Source organism: Acanthaster planci, linkage group LG08 (genome assembly GCF_054643075.1).
Source record: "Acanthaster planci isolate LZ-2023a linkage group LG08, COTS_SCS, whole genome shotgun sequence".
In the NCBI taxonomy this organism is placed as follows: domain Eukaryota; kingdom Metazoa; phylum Echinodermata; class Asteroidea; order Valvatida; family Acanthasteridae; genus Acanthaster; species Acanthaster planci.
This window is the reverse complement of record NC_141784.1, coordinates 18,275,202-18,290,395: the sequence shown is the minus strand read 5'-3', so window position 1 is coordinate 18,290,395 and position 15,194 is coordinate 18,275,202. Positions and strand designations below refer to the sequence as shown.

The window sequence follows — 15,194 nt, the reverse complement described above, 5'->3', positions numbered from 1 at the left end:
TTTCACAAGAAAGTCACTCGAATGTTATCGTGCTCACGAACAGACAACAGTGTTTCTTTACAAAAACAAACAATTTTAATTGATTTTCTATAATTTTGTGTCTTTTTAACATCCACTCCTTCACGGAGTAGCATTGGTTAATTAAGTCAAAGGAATGCTAAATACTGGGGAAATAAGTGTTTGAAAAAGATACCAATTTACTTCAAACGCGAATTTTTCGAAACCTAGCTTTTACTCTCCGGTGAGACGCTTGTCTCTCCGTGAAAATGGTGACGAAATGTACATTTTGATGTAAAATCTGGTACCGACAAGGGGTGATATTATAACAATAATGACTACTACGCGTTATTCGTACTCAAGATTTGTAAGTAATTCTATGGAGAAGTGGTAATCGCATTTTTTGGCAGATGGTCGCCAAAAACATCGCTTTATAAAGCTTTCAATGGACCACTGTGACTGAGGTTGGAAAATGCCGCAGGTAAAACAAGCGAGCAGCTCAAGATGGTTTGTTCTTTTTTAATATTGACTTCTATTAGAGATGTAAGGGCCAGCAAGGTTTGGCTTTCCAGGGATCGATCCCGTAGCTTTGGCTATTTTGGGTTACAAGCCTAATCATTGAATCAAAACGATTACGTCATTAGTAGACATTCTCTGGTAATGAACATAGTCCGTTCAGCAAGAAGAAGTAATATGTTATCAGCTTTGATCTAGAAACTGCATTTATGATTGTATAATTGATTACTGTTTTGTGAGAATGTATATGGTGGTTTTTAAGGGCAATGGAGAAACCAAACTTTATAGTTAAACTTTCCGTTGCCGCACGATACTCTCTGCGATCCGCCATCTTGTAATGTGTGTACCTACGATTTCTTCCCTTTCCAGACCGATCTTCAAACTGTAAGTGCTGTGGATATTCTCTTCGTACAAAATGCATAACTTTAATGGTCGAGTGAGGCATTTCCTGCCTAATCATCATTTCACATTCTCACATTATTATCACTCTAGTATCTGTATGAATCTTGAATACATAATTTGGATTATAAAAAGGTGTATTTTATCGTTGGTTTGTCGACTGAATACATGGCAAACTTAACATTCAATCACGGTCGAATGCACTGTATTTGTACATGACATACATGTAGAACTAAGCCCTGGGTTGGTCTATTGGTTACATATCTTCAGTAGGGCGAATGGTGTGCCTGACATCGACCTAGAGAGTTAGTTTGGCGTTTGGGGAACTGAACTGAACCGAGTCGATCTGAATAGGAACTTAGTTCAACTGAATGAACTGAACTGAACAGAGCCGATCTTACTACGAACTTAGTTGAACTGAACTTCACTGACTACAATGAATTATACTGTATAAATTCAAACATTCATAGGGATTTCTAACATATCTGACATTGAAAAGGTATCGCATATCATCACTGTTCATAGCGCGGGACTGTTTGTCAGATTCAATATTCATTCTTTCTTCTTGCAATCTTCAAGTTTTTGGGAGCAAATCAATAATTAAATTGTTTTAATTATTTTCCTGTAGGACGGGGTATGTCTAACTCTTGTCTCGAAGTTTGTATTGTCTACCACTGTCCTACCCGGCCCTTGCTATCCGTAGCTAATCAATTGGCGGACCTTCCTAACCGACACGTAGTGCATAAAGCATTGCCCCATGGTCATCCGATGGTTGCGATGGAGATATAATGTAATTGGTTTAAAATGGATTGATTTCAGTGTGTGTTTCACGTATTATGGGCCTCGTGTTTGAAACAATAAAGCCGCAAACTAAAAATAATAAAACCACATGACTTCAAAAGATGCCAGCTCTTTTAGCGTCCTTGGAGCACTTTGTTCCATCGCTCGATTGTGGGTCAATTTTCTCCTTACAAAGAAATCTTGCATCTTACATGTTAATCTTACATGTTAATCTTGCCAGTACAGGTGTGCGGGGTACATAATCCACCTCTCACACCCTGGGATCCTTTACTGACGGTTGGACACACTAGGCCGTATAACTTTTGAATGACGGCAAGGTTTGCGTGTACAGGGATTTGACACCTTTTACAATACCCATTGAGTAGCAATGGTTACAACTAATGAAGAAATCTAAAACAAAAAGTGAATGAGACTGTTAAAAGCCGCAACTTACTTCGGCTGTGAAGGGAAGCGTCTTTCAGAATGGCTTCGATGTCCGCATCATTGCTTTCTGCGTATATGACGTACAGACCGAGTTTGGTGTCGCGGAAGCCCTCCATTACAGCAGCTGTTGGGCGCTGGAACGCGTGGCTGCCGTGAATCAGAACGCCCGTGCGCCAACCGAAGTGCTGGAAAATGCCGACCACCATCTCCGCCATGCTGCCGGTCTTGAACACAGTGTTGGTCAGCGTGGTATACCGCCGCTTGTTCTCCAGGTCCACGGCGGCAGCACTGGGCGAGAAAATGGGTATGCTCAGTGACGCAGCAAAGTCCCCTACCGTGATAACATTACCGCTACAAACCGGCCCAAAGAAAGCCACTACGTCGTCGTAGAAGTAGAAGTGAGTAGCTGCTCCAATGGCCGTCCGTTTGGGCACGGAGCAGCCAGTGTCAGAGACGACCGTTTGGATGGTGAAGTTGACATACTCGTCGCTCCCCTGTCGGCGCTCGATGGTGTCAAGAGCCAACTGTACGGCCGGGAAGAGACGAGTTTCAGAGTATAAGCGTCCGTGCTTGCCATCTGAAAACATGAAAGCTATCTTGACCTGTGTGAAATTAGCAGCGCAGGCCAAAGCAACAAGGAAGCCACTGAGACAAATGAGGACTGTGATACCCCACGCCATCCAAACACTCTGCGAAAGTCCAACGCAAAAGACACTCACATGGCTCCAGCAGGAAAGGCCGTAACTTGCAAGACAGTGCCAAGACCGGCTCTGAGGCAATGCAAACATGCACGTCACCCTTTATTTCCAAACAAAAAACCTTCCTGACGGTTGACAGATTAAAATCCACTCCCCTAAGCCCACATGATTTCTCTTTCCCTATTCCTTCTTGCGGTGACCCCCTGCCCCGATGTGAGACGGTATAAGCGCTTCGGGTTTTCAGTAAACTCCAGAGGATGTTCACTGTTATAATCCTTTTCACCATACCTGCCTGTATCTAAGATCTCGCTTGGAGGTAACGACTTCCCTAGTCCATGCATTTTAAGCCATCATCAGGGTCAACAAAACTGCCTCGATACTGATTGCAAATCAATTGCCTTGTCATATGATGTATTTGGGAATTATCAGGATTGTCCAAGGCCTCTCAAACCATGGTGACAATAATGGAGAAATAATGAAAACCACTGTCAACATCATCAGTTGATGACAACAGCCGAGATGAAACGTTTATTGTCGAATCCAAAAACAATGACCCTTGTTTTCATGTTTTCAAATCTTCTCCAACAGCGTGTGGTTCACTAACGTCCCTCTGTGACGGTCCCTGAATCTGTCCTCGTGTTAAAAAAAACTGTTCATATTCATTTGCGTCATGTTCTGTCAAACTCAAGATTGCAAATAATAAAACCGCGGGCTTTTAATGAAACCACCATCACCAGTCACTATAGTGACATTACCTTTCAACGTTTATTTTGTGTATTGAAAGTAAACTGAACCTGTCATTTTTTAAAGTGTAATGGTAGGAAAAAACAGTATAAAATATTCTGTCATTTGAGATCAAACGTGATGGCACCAGCATCGCCAAACATTAGTTTGCATCTGTATCAACTGAATTTGTAGAATGATTTTGCTTGTAAATTGTTCATGCGCGGAACCTGTAACTTGCTTTCATATTTTTCAGTTGAATAAAATATCATCAAACCTGTACGCCTGCTATTCGGCTTTTACTTGTGTAGACAGTCATTTCGAAATGTTACGGTCAACTGTCTTAATGTAGCTCACCGTCTGTGTTTAACATTTCAAGTGATCACTATGAATTGTTTATTTACACACGTTCCACCCCTCGCAGGACAAAGAGAGGGCGAAGTTTTCCTAGAAACGGAGGCCCATTTGGTGGGAACTGCACTTCGCCGGTTTACGAACAATTATGAAATGCACGCAGGCACTGCCGTCCGTTGGTTACCATGAAAATGAACACCCCCACCAACATGGCTCTGTTTAATCGATGAGAGGGTGCTTGTGCTAAGGGTGAACAATGCGTAAAATATGAATCTTAATTCGAATACACTTTTTTTCTATTTATTGCAACTTTCATTGGGCATACAAAATTGATCTCAGCTCGAAGGCACTTTTCTATTGTTGCAATTTTCATGGGGCAGGAAACCGCCTTCGGCGCAGGGCTTACGCCAACCCCCCCCCCTAAAAAAAAAAAAACTGGGACTTATACGTTTCGTAGGCGTCCGCATCTTGGGGAATGAAATGCGTGGTAATACCGTGGATTACAAGCGGCAAGTACGACGACATGCCGCGCAGACATGTTTAATAAAGTAAGAAGTTACTCTGTCGAACCCGTCCAGAAGGTGTGCAGGAGAAAAGTCGGATATTCTGACAAAAACGGAGCTATGATTGGAACGGAAAAGGTTCCTACATTCGACTGACCACACTTTTGGCTCTCCACGTTGGAAAACCCACTTTTTATGCAGTTGGTAAAGGATACCAGAAGATAGTTTCTAACGCGAACAATCTTCTGCAAAACGTGTACCAGCGTAGTGGCCGATACTTTGCAATTTTGTGTACAAAGAATGGTTGGAGATGGGTGTATTCTTTTTAAATGGAAATAAAACTTCACATAGAACAATCATTTAGACCGACTCTCCCCTCCGACGCTAAAAAGTATAAGGACCATAGAATGAAAAATTGACGCTCGACAGAGAATCCACGCAAATGAGGGTACAGGAATTATGCAACAGATGTTTTTGGTTGATTTCTTTACATTTACATATTTCTTTAGCAACACTGCATTCAGAGCATTCCGTGTAACAACAATTAAGTATACAAAATTCATCAGTTATTCCTTTGAATCATTTCGAGTCAGGCAACACTTCTACGTAAAAGGAAAGGACCTCGAATCGTCCAAACTGGCGTCAGAAAGAAACTCACTTCTACTGTGGCGTGAGGCATCTCTTAGCATTTCGTCGTGATTTTCGTCGAAGCTGTTGAAGTAGAGAATATACAGGCCAATTTTCGCTGCCCGAAATCCTTCGTTGATGGCATCCGAGGCTCGTCTGAACGCGTAGCTCCCCTGCAGCAAGACGCACGATCGCCAACCGAACCGCCGGAACAGAGCCACCACCATGTCCGCCATGGTGCCTGTCCGGTACACCGTGTTGGTCAGCGTGGTGTAGCGGGCCTTGTTCTCCAGTTCCACAGTGTTAGCAGTACCGGAAAACATGGCAATGTTGAGAGCCGCTGCAAAGTCTCCAACACTGGTGGCCAGGCCGCTGCACGTCGGACCGAAGAAAGCCACCACGTCCCTGTAAAAGTAAGACTCAGCAGAGACACCGGCCGCCGTGTTCTTGGGCCTGGCGCAGCCGGTAGGAGACACGACCCAGTCGATGGTAAAGTTTGTATATTCTCCAGACTTCACGAGATTGGATATCGTTTCCAGAGCAATGTGCATTCCTGGCAGGAGACGCTTCTCTGAAAACAGATATACACCGTAGTCCGCCGATGGCATGAAAAGGACCTTAACGTTGGTTGCAGTAACTCCCGAAAATAACAAAACCATACAGCACACCAAGTTAGCATGTATAGCTGCCGATGCCATGCCTATTTTAGTGTAGCTTCTCAAAGTCTTCGAAGGAAACCAGTCCAAAATAATGTCTATGACGTTTCTGAGAGGGTCTGCGACGGACTTTGACGCTGTACTGGAAAGTCTTTCTCTCTTTTTAAGTGCAGCGTTTACTTCATAGAAATCAGATGGAGCGATGGTCCGAAACTACAGAATCTGAAAAGCCCGAGTTACATGACCAAAAAGACAGTCTCACAAAAATTGTCCCCTGCAGTGCAACTTCAAGAGGCAGATCTGTATGAAGTCCCCGTCGTTTGCTTTCAACTTCGCCTTATAAGGTCTACCCTGTATCTTTGTTTTACTAAAGTCAAGTCTCTATGAATACAAAGCGATGCACAGTTATATCAATCACTTCTGCATGCTTACACAAAGGGGATAAAAATCCATATACGCACAAAAAAGCATGTTTTAAAAGAGAGGTCTCCCAGGAGGGATTCGGGTTTACTAGCGAGGATATACTGCGGTATATATAGTCATAAAATAGAGTGGTGGATTACCCGTGCTTATGTACAAGTTGCGGGATCTGCTGCTATCGATTTTCCCTGGGGAGAACACAATATAGCCTACTCAAACGTATGTTTCAAAAGATTTGATCAGATAAAAGATGGCTTTTCAACTGATCTTCAGAAAACTACACCTCAAGGTAACTGCATCCGTGTACGTACATCCAAAAGGGGTCTCTGTTTTATTTTATTTCCATCGTCAGGTGGCCAGTCTTAAATGAAAAAAAGCACCGGCTCGCAGAGGCATATACCATAACATGGCTAGAGGGGTGTTTGAAAGTCACTGAACACTTTGACTTTTTAAAAACTTGTTCTGTCTTTAATATTGAAAAGATTATCGCGAAACAGCATTAATCGAATTCATGGGACACGAGTCATTCTTATCAGGCAAAAGCCTTCAATCAAGCAAAAGGCAAAAGCGTTCACTCTCTGCTTTCACCGTGCACCTGTTGAAGAAGATTACGAAACAGGTTTTGATCAGCATGTACAAATAAATGGGGTTTACGGTTGAGGTGTGGCACTTAGTGGCCGCTGCAGAACAAAATTTTCGCTTTCCCTCCGCCCGCCCCGCCTGCCAACACTACTTCTAGGCCACAATGAAAAAATAACACAAGTATATTTGTGCTAAAGTGTAATGATTTTCAAGGACAATCATAAACGATAATTAAGATGAGCAAGGCTCAATTACATGTGATGGATAAATGAAGTTTTGTAATTAATCAAATGGAAGAAGAAAAGTGTAATGGTTAATTTGACAAATTCCAGAAACATAGTTTAAAATTTAATTTGGTTTAATTGTAAATGTTTAATTCATGTTGCAAATAAAAGAAAATTTGTGGACTCTAACCCCAGCACATCAAAAGCAAAAGCAGTTTTAGCATTTTTATCTGTGACTCGGAAACCCATAAAACGTATTTATGAAGGGAACATGTGCTTTGGAAATCTTAAGACAGGAAAATGGATGCTGATTTCTTGTCCCTCGCCACTGGCTTATCGCACTCTGCGACACCTCACGTAGTACGTGCCACGGGGCGCCTGTCTCTAAGTAAGGTGATCGGAAAATCGCAACAGGAAAATACCATAGAATGGCTTGTCGGCTGTTTAAAAAATAGTAGAATTGCTGCACTGAATCATAGGAATCTTATAATTATTTGTAGCATTTTTTGACTTTGTGAAAAGGTATTTATGAATGCCAATAAAACGATGTGCTTGGTGGGTGTCAAACGTTCATTTTAAGAGGGTTGCGGCCATATACCTAAGCACGTAATTCTCTAAATAAAGATTACTTTTATGATAATTATTATACGTATAATTACCATAATTATTAAAGATAATTAATAAATGTAATTTCTATTGTAACCATTATTATTCTATATTTATGATCAATATATTCATACCATTAATTTTCTTTGTCAAGAATTGAATACAGATTGACCTGACAAAAAAGCTTATTTGAAATATACTTAAATAGACTTTTCTTTGTTCAATAATCCTCCAATCATATTAATGTTACTGATTGCAGGGGTATGTGCGCGGCCTCCGTGGACGTTTGTTGGCACCGTGGGACACTCGCTCAGCTCGACAAGGGTCATTATAAAAGATGCTAAACCTAAATTTCTAGTCTCCGCAAATATCAAGGTGTGCATAGCCGTGTCCAAATTACTTGGCTGCGGCTTGAAATTACGGAGAACTCTACTGGAAGCCACTGCAGAGATGTGTGAATAATACGGCCGTTTCACAATAGTGCGCCAACAAGAGTTTGCAACGCGTTGGCCAATCACAGTGCGCGTAAAAAATAATTTGTCCACTCAATGTGCGTTTGGAAAGGGCCGACAAATTTCCAACTCATGGTGGCGCGCTATTGTGAATCGCCCGTATTTCAAGCCGCAGCCAAGTAATTCGGACGCGGCTCTATTCATCATTGCTGAGCGCATGTAATGTTTATCAAGCAGAGAGGTTAAACGTTTTACTATAGCAGATTTTGCTTGCCACTAAATTGGCTACAGCTTCGCCTTTGCCGTCTGCTTTATCCTTTGCTGAAACCAAACCAAATCCCCAAATATTTTGTGATTTTTTATTTGTGTCTGTTCTGTTCCCTGGTACACTGTGATTATACGATCCACCTGGCAGGTGGATCGAAGTTCCCTTGCCCTTGTATGTAGCTTGGTGTATTAACGGTTTAGTGACTAATAAACCCACACGCGGGCCCAAGTCACTCAAAGGTAAAGAGTGCAAAAAAGGCACTCTTAAAAAAAAACAATGAAGCGGAACTCATGGGGGCGGGTTCAACCGAGCGCTCTCATCTCAAAGCATACATTGCATTCGATTGCAGGTGACTGGAACCACCCTGTAGTGTGGTTCATAATTATGTAATGAACACCGACTGCACACAGGACTTCAAGACGCAGACAGTCACACTGAAATGACGCTGTATGACGTCATTCCACGCCCACAAAAAATTTACAAAATTGCTATGGTATCGAAAACTCGGAAAAACTTTGCATGAAATTCAATTTTAGATGGCAATAATAGAAATCGCACATTGGCAGTTATACACTGAGATACGGTTTCCCGGGCGAGCTCAAGGGCAGGTAACAGTCATTCATCAGAAAGAATATGGGTATACACCAAGATTTACCACCAATGCAGAGGCACCGCTTAGTAAAAACCATAAGAGAACAGTCTGGAGAAACATCACTTTGCATCTTGCATCTCACAGTTCTTGCCTCAGACTTGAACTGATTCCTGCTGCGATTCTCTTGTACTAAAATTGGAAAGGAAATTCTCTGTATTATTGGTTCATCTTGCTGATTGACAAATTGATTGTCCTTTGAAAGAGTTTGCGCTCAATGGGGTTTCACTTGTCTATCGATCCAACAGAACCATCCCAGCAAGGTATTTTGTTTAAGGTCAGCTATTTTGTGGACGATTGGGGCTGCAACAATCTCAGGCGCTGATTTGTGTATGTCGGCGGGTTACTGGCGACACTTCCGTTTGACGCAGTTCCAAGTGTCTGCGTTGCAGTTTGCGTCTTGGTCGCGTTGCTCGGTGCGTTTCTTACGTCGATACGATCGTTTGTAACACTGACAGTCCGCAAGACGTCAATACGCAGACATTCGCAGAAGAGATGCTGCGCGACGTCATTCCTCCAAAAAGTTAAACAAAACGGCATCCCAAACCCGGGAAATTTTCGCCACAAAAATGCCTTTTGTAGGTGCCAATGTTGCCTCTTGAAGCCAAACTGATACTCCAGTTTGGTGTAATTTGTTAATGGTCAGCTATTTTGTTGATGAATGGGGCTGCATGTGCTAGTAATAAGGAGAAAATGGACAAAATGAGTGGTATTAAGCGAGATGAACATCGTTGTATGCCCATCATGCCAGCATGCGTGTTTGTATAGGCCTACTCAGCGACTCAACACAGACAGTAAGCAAAGTTTAACCAGGCTCAATCTGTCGATCCGTCTGGGGCTGGTTTGCGTTATGTCTGGGTTATCGGTGATACTTTTGCTTGACATGTTTCCATTTGTCTGCGTTGCAGTTTGCGTCACTCTCTGCGTTTCTTACGTCGATTTGGAAACCAAGTTTAAACGACGCCGAGCCTCAGTTGAATTTTGTTAAAATTGCCAATTTGGCAAAAGGACAATTTTAATTGCATTCATAACACACGTTCCAATATTTTATACTACTTTTTAAGACTTATTTATTATAAAAATTTTAAGGGTGAAACACGAACCCGTTAAAAATTGCGAATGTATAAACCAGGTCAATTCGAGTAATGCTACTGATGTGGCCAAATCCAGGCCGTTACAAGACAACTCTTACAGAAATGTTATATTATTACATTTTGTTTGTGAATATTACACACACATCATCTGCCTCGAATGGTGAATATGAAAACTGGCGTCTCGAGGTGATCCATGAAGCATTCGTTTTATAACACCTCTCCCACAGATTCTGTTCAGCGTAAGCGATATCTGATTAATTCGATCACGAGATATAAAGATTAAGGACAAAAAGTCAAAAAAGATTTCCACTACCACTTCAAAAACGTTAGAGCCGAGCTCTGTAGCCCTAATATTTCGACATGCACATATCACGCATATTATTATGCACAGTGCCGGTGGTGAGGCTTATAGTTGTTTGCTTACTACGGATAGTACCTATACGGATAGGCCCTATTGCTCCACCGACCGCGTAAAGCAAGATAGCCAAAATACTGTGCGACAGGCTCTCGGCAAATCAAGGTACAGAATCTGTTGGTGAGGAGGTGTAGATAGAAATCCATTATTTTCGCTGCTCGCCCACTACAGGACTTCGGATCCAACTGGTAACCTCTTGGAATAATTACTGTCATCTTTGATTTTGTTTTGATCCTGATTACACTTTTTCACTGAAATAAGAAGGCAGTGTTTGTGAAAACTGTGGAACTGGTTTACTTTATTCGTGTCCAGTTTGTTTTGGTTCCTTGTAAAGAAGTAAATGGTATAAAGTAGAGTGGGCTGGGTTAACTCTGAGAGTTGAGCATCATGACAGTTGAAGACTCAGACATTCAGTAATGAATGAAGTTTTCAAACTTGCCCTAAAGGGTGCGTAAAGTTAGTAACATATCCATACTGAACTCAAGTGGACTTACTTCGGCCGTTCACTTTGGCTTCTTGGAGAGCCAGTCCAACGTCATCGAACCACTCCAAGGGGATGACGTACGATCGGATGCTTGCTACCCGAAGATCGTCCTCAAGGGCGTTGGAAGGTAGATTGAAAAAGCCAGAGCTTACCCTCAGTAAGACACAAGAGTCCCAGTCATAAAGACGGAAGAGCTCCTTCACGAAAGATACCATCGTTTTCGATTGGAAAACCACTTGGGTGAGGGTCGGGTACAACTCCTTGTCGCTGAGTTCGTGTGCATTGGCACTACCAGTCAAAATCGGTACATTTAGCGAGGCGGCTAAATCGGCCACGACCAGTGCAGGTCGGCTGCATGTTGGGCCGAGGAATGCCACGACGTGGTCTTCGAAGAACAGCCTAGCAGCTTCCCCTGCAGGGCTCATCCTACCCTTCTCGCACCCCGTTAGCGAGTAAAGAAACCGCAGGTTGAAGTTAGCATATAGCCCGTTCTGAACGCGGTGTGATACGGTTTCCCGGGCGAGCTCAAGGGCAGGCAACAGTCGTTCATCAGAAAGAATATGGGTCGACCAGTGGGAGAAAAAAAACCCGAGATTCACCCCCAATGCAGAGGCGCCGCTCACTAAAAACCATAAGAGAACAGTCTGGAGAAACATCACTTTTCCCATCTTGCATCCCATACTTCTTGCCTTGAACTGACCTGCTGTATATCGCAATCCCCTCGTGCTAAAATCTGACAGGAAGTTTTCTTCCTCGTTGATTCATCTTGATGAATCTTCTAAAAGAGGCTTGTGAACAATAAGGTTTCACTTGACTCTCGATCCAGTCGAAACACCCCAGCAAACTTTGCACCATACAGCTAACTCGGTAATTCATTTTCCCTCTGTGTGCCACTGGACCAGCCGAACGCTCTTTTATAGGCGAGCAGATTTTGCAAGGACGGTATCATCAGACTTCGATTGTGTACAACAGAAACAACAGACTAATGCACTAATGGCTGTCGCTGAGTCCTAAAGAACAGCAGGACTCAAGGATCTCTGAACACAGCATAGAGTAATCCCTGTGTGCTTTTACAAACCAAATATAGGATAGCTGATGAGAAAAACCGCAGATTGAAACTTATAACTCCGGAAAGGGTACATTCAGGGGCATTTCTTCTAAGCAGTATAGAGGAAAACAACTTCTTTTAAATTAAACAAATGGAAATAAGAAGAAAAGTTAACATTCAAAATTGTAAAGATATACTTAAATGATCATCACACCAAAAAAGTCTTTTGAAAATCCTACTGCCTTTGAAAATATATGTTTAATCAAACTACGCTGGCCTGGCTGAATTTTGCCAAAGCACCATTTTAAAGGGCATTAATTACATAACAAACGTTCCTTTAATTTCATACTACTTTTAAGAAATACCTCATATAGATATTATGAAGTCGGACCACAACCCCATTAAAACTGGGAGGGTAAGTACGCTTGGTCATTTCCAGTAATGTTACTGAAGTGGCAAAACGGAAGCCATCATCAGACGAAAATGACATACCAGTGTATTTTGTTTGTGAATATTATACAAATATTGACTGCTTCTAGTGGTGGGGTCAAACTACCCTCTCGAGTTGATCCATAAAGCATCCTGTTTTCCCGAGGGATAAAGCATTCATTTTATAACACCTTTCCCACAGATTCTGTTCAATTTTATGCAACAACCGTACTGATCAATTTCATCTACAAAATATCAAGATTGAAGACTTAGTTTAAAATTCAAAAGAACACTTTCCGCAGGATGCAGACGCTTACGTCACCGAGTGTAGGTGGCGGCGCGCAAAAGTGCTGCGCAACAGTGACACCAGGTGTTTGTTGGCGCACACTGCGCAAGTGTTCTGCGAAAGAGTCACCAAGGCGACGCTCGGTCTCTCTGATGTACAGTTTACCACAGCGGCGACATGTAATGCAATAAACCACATTACTAGTGATGCATCTATGATCCCCGCATATTCTGTAACTACCGCGGGGGCCGACGACCCATGGGCTGTTAGGGGCAGAAAAGCGTCATCTGATGTACAGCGTAAGGAACTGGAGCAGCGCGTCATTTTCGAACTTGGAACGCTGCATCCAGGGGGAATAAACGGGGAGTTTTCCGCGTTCATTCAGAACTGAATCTGCTTGCACTGAAGAAGGTACACAGTTACCGAAAGCTCGGCAATCATATATTTCAGAGCACTGATTTCATATTATATTCTCGTCGATATTCTAATCACGGTGCTACGCAGTCCTTCCATATTTCCCTTATTCCTTAGTGTGTCTGGTTCGTAAGTGACTTCACAACAAAGGTGGACGCGCCACGATTCGCAGGCTCCCATTGGACGATCGCAGAAGTTGCGCGTTAACTTTCGGTTCCATGGTTCCACATAAACGGCGATCTACGCATGTAACCCTATGTACAGTGCACGTAGTTTCAACGGAAGTGACACACACTTACGAACCGGATGGTCTTTGCGTACACGCAGAACGCGGGGAAGAACCCGCTTGGAGAACTTACTACCATCCGTCTTTCTTTTGACGCTTGGGGGTGCACTTCTACGGGGGGTGTATTGTTCACAGACATATAAACGCATAGACCGCCGGTCTTGCACGTATAACCGTGATTTTGAAAAGGGTATGGGCGAACAATGGGCGAAACGGTGGATGGCAGCGCGTCCAGTGCGCATTACGTTTACCTTTTTGCTCTTTGGTGCTCTCATCTCTTCTTTTCAAATGTTGCAACTGCATTGCTTAAAATCCCTATGAGTCAGGTTAAGTATATAGAGGATTTTTTTACAATCAAAAAATGACTTCATAGAATTTTATGGTTGGAATTCTTCAACTGTGCGTGAATTCCCTATACCGAGGGGTGAATTTGCCAGTAGTTTTGATTTTAGTCGGGCGTCATGCAGATCACGAAAAATCCCTGTAGTTTTGAATAGGACCTGGCGGTCATCGCGTTTATATGTCTGTGGTACTGTTGCGAACCCACAAACCTCGATGGTGAAGTTCCAGCGCCCCCATCTTTTACACGTTTTCATTCCCAGGGTCTCCTATTAGCTCAGCTATGCATATGAAAATGCAGCAGAGACCCTAATTTCGTACTAAGTTATTCATGCTGTACTCTGGCGTGGTCGAGTGTTCCTTCACTCCTGGCTTTGTGACTTCTCTGCTCAGTTTGGTATGCTGTAAATTTAGCCTCCACGTGGCTGTGTGGTAATTAGCGTGGTAAGGTTTCCTGGAATGAAAATATTCAGTTACCTCAGATTTTGTAACTGTCAGTCATTTTCAAGGATGATTCGTAAATTATCCCTCTTACACCCGAGTCTACGCTTTTGTACACGTGACTTGTTATTCTGTACTTCACGTTTTTACTCACGACTTAGAATCTTGTACACGATTGCAGCAGGAGGTCATGTGACCCTTTGAGATGGAAGTTTTCCGCTGGTTCACCTCTTCAACGACGCTCATATTCAATTATTTTTAAGCCTTTAGAACTTTATAAATAGAGCAGTTTTTGCCTAGCTCGTCACGCCAGGTGCAGCGGACCAAACCCTTGTTGAGCGAAACCTTTCGTATTGAAGCGACTGGACCCTTCCGAGAGTTGTATGGTGGTTCCGAGAATTCCGTTCATCGGGTGAAGTGCGTGGGTAACCATATGAACGCCTAAGCTAGCTTAGCTTGGACCATGCAAGTCAGTGCGAAGTAGCCCAGGGCGTTAGTAGAGAGAGTTGCAGCACCGTAGCGGCCCGTCACCGCTACGTCCAACCCGTTGGCCGAGACACTCCCGTGTCCCGTCTCTACGCTGAGCCAATGGTACAGTGCGGCGGGTTGATCACTGGGCTCATTACATTCTAGTCTGCGCGGCAGTGCGGTCCGTACATACCGCTGGCCACGTCCAGCTGTTGCTTCTCACCGTGGTGGCACAGGACAGCTCCCTCCACGGCCTAATGGGTCTGAGATGTGCGATACGATACACCCTGCCTTATCCACTCCGTTTGGCTGGAATTTCCAATGGTCCCGCCGAGCGGAAGTTTAAATAAATACAAGTTCACCTCCATAACTTTACCTCGTATGTGTTGTACCGTTATGTTAAGCTACAACTCCTTCAAAACCACTAACTTAAATGAAGCAAGGGAAAAGAAGTGAGAGCGATAAACCATGTCACCCAAAGCCCTTTGTATCCCGCTCATAATACAGTCTGTAAATTGTTGACCCTGAATATCATATCCCACAGGAACGACAGTACAACTACATGCTACATCAAGCCTGATTTAGACCTTTT

General features: G+C 43.1%; 1 protein-coding gene across 3 annotated transcripts in view; it reads right to left on the bottom strand.

Annotated features, from left to right (window-relative positions):
- LOC110984553 (atrial natriuretic peptide receptor 1-like) overlaps window positions 1-15,194 on the bottom strand; it is an 81,561-nt gene that overhangs the window by 48,262 nt on the left and 18,105 nt on the right. The window contains exon 1 of one of the 3 annotated variants that reach the window (XM_087140073.1): window positions 10,902-11,762. The exons of 1 other annotated variant lie outside the window; for it this stretch is intronic. In XM_087140073.1, the coding sequence (XP_086996199.1) occupies window positions 10,902-11,571 (670 nt within the window). In that variant the 5' untranslated portion in view covers window positions 11,572-11,762. Of the gene's footprint in view, window positions 1-2,146; window positions 2,922-10,901; window positions 11,763-15,194 lie in introns of those variants that run through there. One more of the 3 variants, XM_087140072.1, reaches the window with a different exon arrangement.